A 5,190-nucleotide genomic window follows, 5' to 3' on the forward strand; every position below is an offset into this window, starting at 1 on the left:
CTTGTGTGGCCTGGAGGACGCTCAGATGTCTTGTCAGCCCTAAATAAAAGAGATCTTTTATCAGATAGCAGAGGGAAGAAGCCACCTTCCTGAAAGCTGAGGTTTCACCTCTCTGGGATCCAGGATGAGTCAGCCAGGCACTGCTGAGTTCCACAGACCTGTTCAGGTTAATAAAATCACTGCCAGAGCCCAGGCAGCTCACAGGATGCTGTGTGGCTTCCACATTGACGTCACTGCTTCTCATTTACCCTTGGGTGAGAGTGACCGAAATCCATTACTACCTGGCAGCCACCGGGTAAAGCCCTGCAAAATAAATCAGCGTTCTGCACAGCAAACAGGTGTCTGCAGCACAAAAGGAGCCATTCAGATAGCAGGGCACAAAGGGATTTTTCATCAGGGGAGGGAAGGCATGAATGGGTCATTAGAGTGAGGGGAATTCACAGGCAGAGAGTGATAACAGGGAAAAGCAGGGGGAGATTTCACTGTAGAGGCAGTGCAGAAGTGGTTGGAGTGTGGGGGATAGAAGAGAAACAGCCAAGGAGACAAAGAGGAGTTAAGTGAGCAATTCAACTTTATTATAGGAAAACAGGGACACTGAACAAAACTGGAAAATACATTTAGAAGTGTGAAGAGGATATAACCTTGCCTAGTGGAAGTGACTTCTGCCACTGTGAATCTCGGTGGTCAGGAGTGCTGTGGGGCTGGAGGAAGGCACAGACACCTGCACCAGGAGGGGAAGGCCCAGGTACACTCAGGAGAACACAGTCCCTGCTATTTCTGCCTCTGTCCAGGGTACAGAGACTTCCAGGCAGGACCCAGGCATCAGCTCATGAATTCAGAGTAAAGAATTCTCCTCTGGGATATTTTAAAATATGGATATCTTGCATCTTTGACAGCATTGCTTGATCCTGTCCTTTTTCAGAGCCAGGCCACCACAGGGAAGGGAACTGGTCTGGCACCTCCATGGTCCTTTCATTGTAGTTTATTCAGGGCAGGATTAAATACACAGGTCAGGGCAGTGTAGGGGTTACAATATCGTGTTACATTTGGTCTGGGGATGGAGAACATCTTTTCACAGACATGGAATCAGTGGCATTCAGAGTGAGCTTTTGATGCTCCTTAGTCTGACACATTTTGCCAGCCCTAAAAATATGCCTTGAAAGAGAAAATAAAATCTCTATAGGCATTTCTCCACAGCTACTAAAAGATCAGGCAGTAGGTACACTCCTATATCACCTGCAAAAATGCAGATGTTCTCATTTCTAGCACACATAAAAGCCATAAATCCGGGGGTTGTAATGTCTTGTTCCTTCATATAAAGGGAATACAAATTGTGGATGGCTCTGCTTGGTAAGGAGGAATCTTTCACTTCCCAGGCAGATCATTGTTAACATTAAATGCTATTGAGTGATCATTACAAGGGTTAGGTTGAATGGCTGTTTTCTTGTCTCTATTTTTTATGCCAGCAAAAGCACCCCTGGAAGGCAGCAGGATATTATATGAAACTTGGATTTCCTTAAAGGTTATTCCCTTGTTCAGTAATAATAAAAAAGCCCCCAGTTGTGAGAAGCCTGAGTTCCTTTAAACTCAAAATCCCCTCGCAGGGACACTGCTGTGTTCAGTCTGAGCTTTGCTAGGAGGACAAACCTGCTGTGCCAGGTGCTGGGGCACAAGTAGCTGGGCATGGGCTCTTCTGGCACCTGGAGATGGTGCACATCCCCTCTCCCCTGGCGTTGGGCAGGGAAGGGGCTCATCTCTGCTATCATTCCAGCCTTTTGGATCTTCATGGTACATTTTGTACCTCCTACCTGTTGCCTGGTCTGATGTGTTTTCTCTCAGATCTTGGGGAGAAAGGTCTCCTTTGTGCATCAGATCCAGTGCTCAGAATGAGGGAATGCTCAAGCTTTACTGGAGTCTTTCAATACTAACAGAATAAAAATATACAATTTATTTATCAAAGTCTCCTTTAAAGGAGAAGATGGACGAAATAGGTTTTAACCTACTTGTGATGCTCAGGAAAAGCAAGCACTTTGATTCGCTCCTTCCCAGACAAACAGCATTGCATTAGTTGTTTCTGATTTTATTAGCTATAAACCACTTTCTATTTTTATTTTCACATGCCATTGACTTTGTTTGGTACAGACACAGCTGAACAAGGCTGGTTTTTCAAGTGCAAATCATGTTAATAGATGCCCAGTTCATTCCACTCCACACACAGGAGGACTGCTGTAAGAAAGAGAGCTGATAGCCAAAACAATATTTTCCTGTTTCATTTCCTTCATCACCTCTGAGGCCACATTATGCCTTCTGAATTGCCAAATGTGGAATGGTGATGGTTGCTTTAGTACTTCTGGCATGGTCTCTTCACATCAGGAGAATTTATTTGCGTGGAGGAGTGAAACAGTACAAGCAGACAACGAAATAGCAAGTGGTAAAAGTGAGTGAAATTCTCCATTTACTATCACTTTTTATGATGCTGTTTCCAGCTTTTCTTCACTGCTTGCAAGTACAACTGATGGATTTGGAGCACAGAGTGCCTCTTATCACTGCTCTTCATCAGCAAGTGTGAGCACCAGCAAGCAGTCAAATCACTGCTGTATCCAAACAGCATCTCTGCATCCAGGGATGGAGCTGCAGGGAGAGCTCACTCGTTGGGAACTTGATCTGTCTAATTATGTGACTGTTGACTGGGCAACGGGCTGCACATCCAGTTGTCCCCAGCAAAAATAGTTTGTCTTAAAATTTCATCTGAGTTAAAATACATCATCTTTTTATCTTATTATCTGTTTCTTTCCCTGCCACAGCATTTTTGAACTGGCATGGGGAGTTATTAGAAGAAAGCTGCTTTCCATCGTTAAATACTGGGTTCAGAAAGATCTCTAGAGTCCTTAAATGCAGATGAGGGTATGAGTGGAACTTCCTGATCAGAATTACAAGGAAGTGTTCTCACTGGAGACAGTATTCAGAGGTGGATGCTGGCAGGAGTTCAAGTGTCCACACTTGTTCTTATGGCCATGACTTCCCTGACATCTCCTGTCCATGGAGGGAGTGGTGGGGGGTCCTTTCCTTGCAGGCTCCACTGAGCTCCGGTAAGTGAGCAGCTCTGGGGCTGAGGAGTGAGCTGTCCCTTCAGTCAGAGAGAAGTTAAAGAGAGAGACCATCCTTTGGTGGTATTTGCTCTTCATTTCCTTGGCTGATCTGTAGAGGTTCCCCACAAAGCAATAGCAAATAGGGTTGAGGCTGGAATTGGTGAGGCCAAGCCACTGGGCAAAAGGTCTGAGCTGCAGGATCCAAGGAGAAGGAGTCACATCCTGCAAAGATTTGGGGATGTTGAAATCAATCCAGATGTCCATCAGGTAGACAGGCAGCCAAGAGATGGCGAAGAGCAGGACCAGGGCCACCACCATCTGCGCCACCTTCCTGCGGATCTTCAGCCTGGAGGCCGGCAGGGATCGGTTCAGGGCAGAGCTCTCCTTCAGCTGGCTGCTGCGGCTCCAGAGCCGGCGCACCGTCAGGAAGCAGATCACCATGTTGAACAGGACGGGCAGGCAGTACAGGGCACAGAAGAGCAGAAAGTTGTAGGCTTGCTTGAGCCTCTCCTGAGGCCAAATCTCCCTGCAGATGGAAAACACCAGGGGCAAGCCCTCCACCACCCCGATCTCATCCCGTTTGTTCATGAAGATGAGGGGCATGCATATCCCTGAGGACAACAACCACACCACCAGGATGGTGCTGAGGATCCTCCTCTGGGTGAAGAAGGAGCGGGCGTTGAGCGGGTTGTGCACGCTGTAGTAGCGGTTCACGCTGATGACCGTCAGGCTGAGCACGCTGGCAGACACAGAAACAGCCTGGATGAAGGGCACTGCCCGGCACAGGAAATCCCCGTACACCCAGGCTTTGTAGATGAGGTTGCCCACGGTGATGGGCATGCAGATGCACACCACCATGAGGTCACACACCGCCAGGTTGATGAGGAGGCTGCGGGTGGCGCTCAGGCTGGACACCCGGCTCCGGCGCTTGCGGGTCAGCACCCTGATGGACATGATGTTGCCCACGAAGCCCACCACAAAGGACACCAAGTACATCACTGTGAGGCTGATGGTGACAGGCTCCTTTGCAAAGAGGAAGAGCATCTTCTCCAGCTCTTCCCAACCCAGCTCCTGGCTGCCATTCCAGAGCCCGCCTTGGGTCTGGTTCTCCTCCTGCCAGAGTTGCAGAGGGTCAGGGGGGGCCCCGGGTTCTGGGGGGGACGAATCCATGGCTGAGTCCCCCCCGGGCAGCCTGGGCTAACGGGGCAGAGCCTTCTGCGCTGCTTCCAGTGCTCCGGACATGGCGAGCTGGGATCAGCCCTGCCTGCAAGAGAGGATGTGGACAAGGGGGGTCAGCGGGGGCTCGGGACAGCGATCGCCCTTCACGGAGAGCTTCCAGCAGTGCCTTATCCGCAACTTAGTTGAGAAGCGGCGGAGCGGCCGGGCTGGGCAGCGCGACACCGGCACCGGCACCGGTCCGGCAGCAGCGGCGGGACCGGCGGGAGCCCCTGCCCGGCCGCGGGGAGACGGCGTCTCCGCTGGGAGGACGGGGAAGGAGCCCCGGACCCCGCACCCCGAAGAGCAGCCCCGGCCTCGGTCCGCAGCCACTCCCCCGCTCCTTCAGTCCCTCATTCTTTCCTTCCCCGGAAAGTTGAGCGTCCCGCGGCCGCACTGCCGGACCCCTGCCCCGGCTGTCCCCAGGCTCTCGGTTCCTCCCCATTCCCCCCGGTTTCCCCCGCTTTTCCCCGGTTCCCCGTCTCTCCCGCGGTCCCGCGGCGCGGCGGCACTCACCGGGCGGAGGGCGGGCAGCGCCGGCCGGGCTCCTCCCGCCGGCAGCTCTGCCGTGGATGTGTGCGTGTGTCCGTGTGTCCCCGTGTCCGTGTGTCCGTGCGTGTGTGCGGCGACAGCGCCCGACCCGCTGCCACACGCGCGTGCTCGCACCCACGCACCTCCCGCACCGCCAGCCCGGCGCACACCCCGCGGCGCGCACACGCTGCGCACCCCGCACACAGCCCCGCAAACACCGCACACACCGCACACAGCCCTGCACACAGCCCCGCACACACCGCACACACCGCACACAGCCCCGCACACACCGCACACACCGCACACAGCCCCGCACACACCCTGCACACAGCCCCGCACATTCCGACACAACCCC

The 5,190-nt window shown here is 52.9% G+C and overlaps 1 protein-coding gene across 1 annotated transcript; it reads right to left on the bottom strand.

The window, feature by feature from the left end:
* Positions 1-553: 553 nt before the first annotated feature.
* On the bottom strand, positions 554-4,934 carry LOC117003634 (galanin receptor type 1-like). The gene is made up of 2 exons (XM_033073657.1): positions 4,821-4,934; positions 554-4,353 (listed from the first exon to the last, which is right to left on the bottom strand). The coding sequence occupies exon 2, from the start codon at positions 4,257-4,259 to the stop codon at positions 2,931-2,933; it is 1,329 nt and encodes a 442-aa protein (XP_032929548.1). The 5' UTR covers positions 4,260-4,353; positions 4,821-4,934; the 3' UTR covers positions 554-2,930.
* Positions 4,935-5,190: the final 256 nt, after the last annotated feature.

Source organism: Catharus ustulatus, chromosome 16 (genome assembly GCF_009819885.2).
Source record: "Catharus ustulatus isolate bCatUst1 chromosome 16, bCatUst1.pri.v2, whole genome shotgun sequence".
Classification (NCBI taxonomy): Eukaryota; Metazoa; Chordata; class Aves; order Passeriformes; family Turdidae; genus Catharus; species Catharus ustulatus.

What these genes read in the sequence shown, in the direction of transcription:
- LOC117003634 (XM_033073657.1), bottom strand. Translation starts at nt 4,259, where the DNA reads ATGGATTCGTCCCCCCCAGAACCCGGGGCCCCCCCTGACCCTCTGCAA.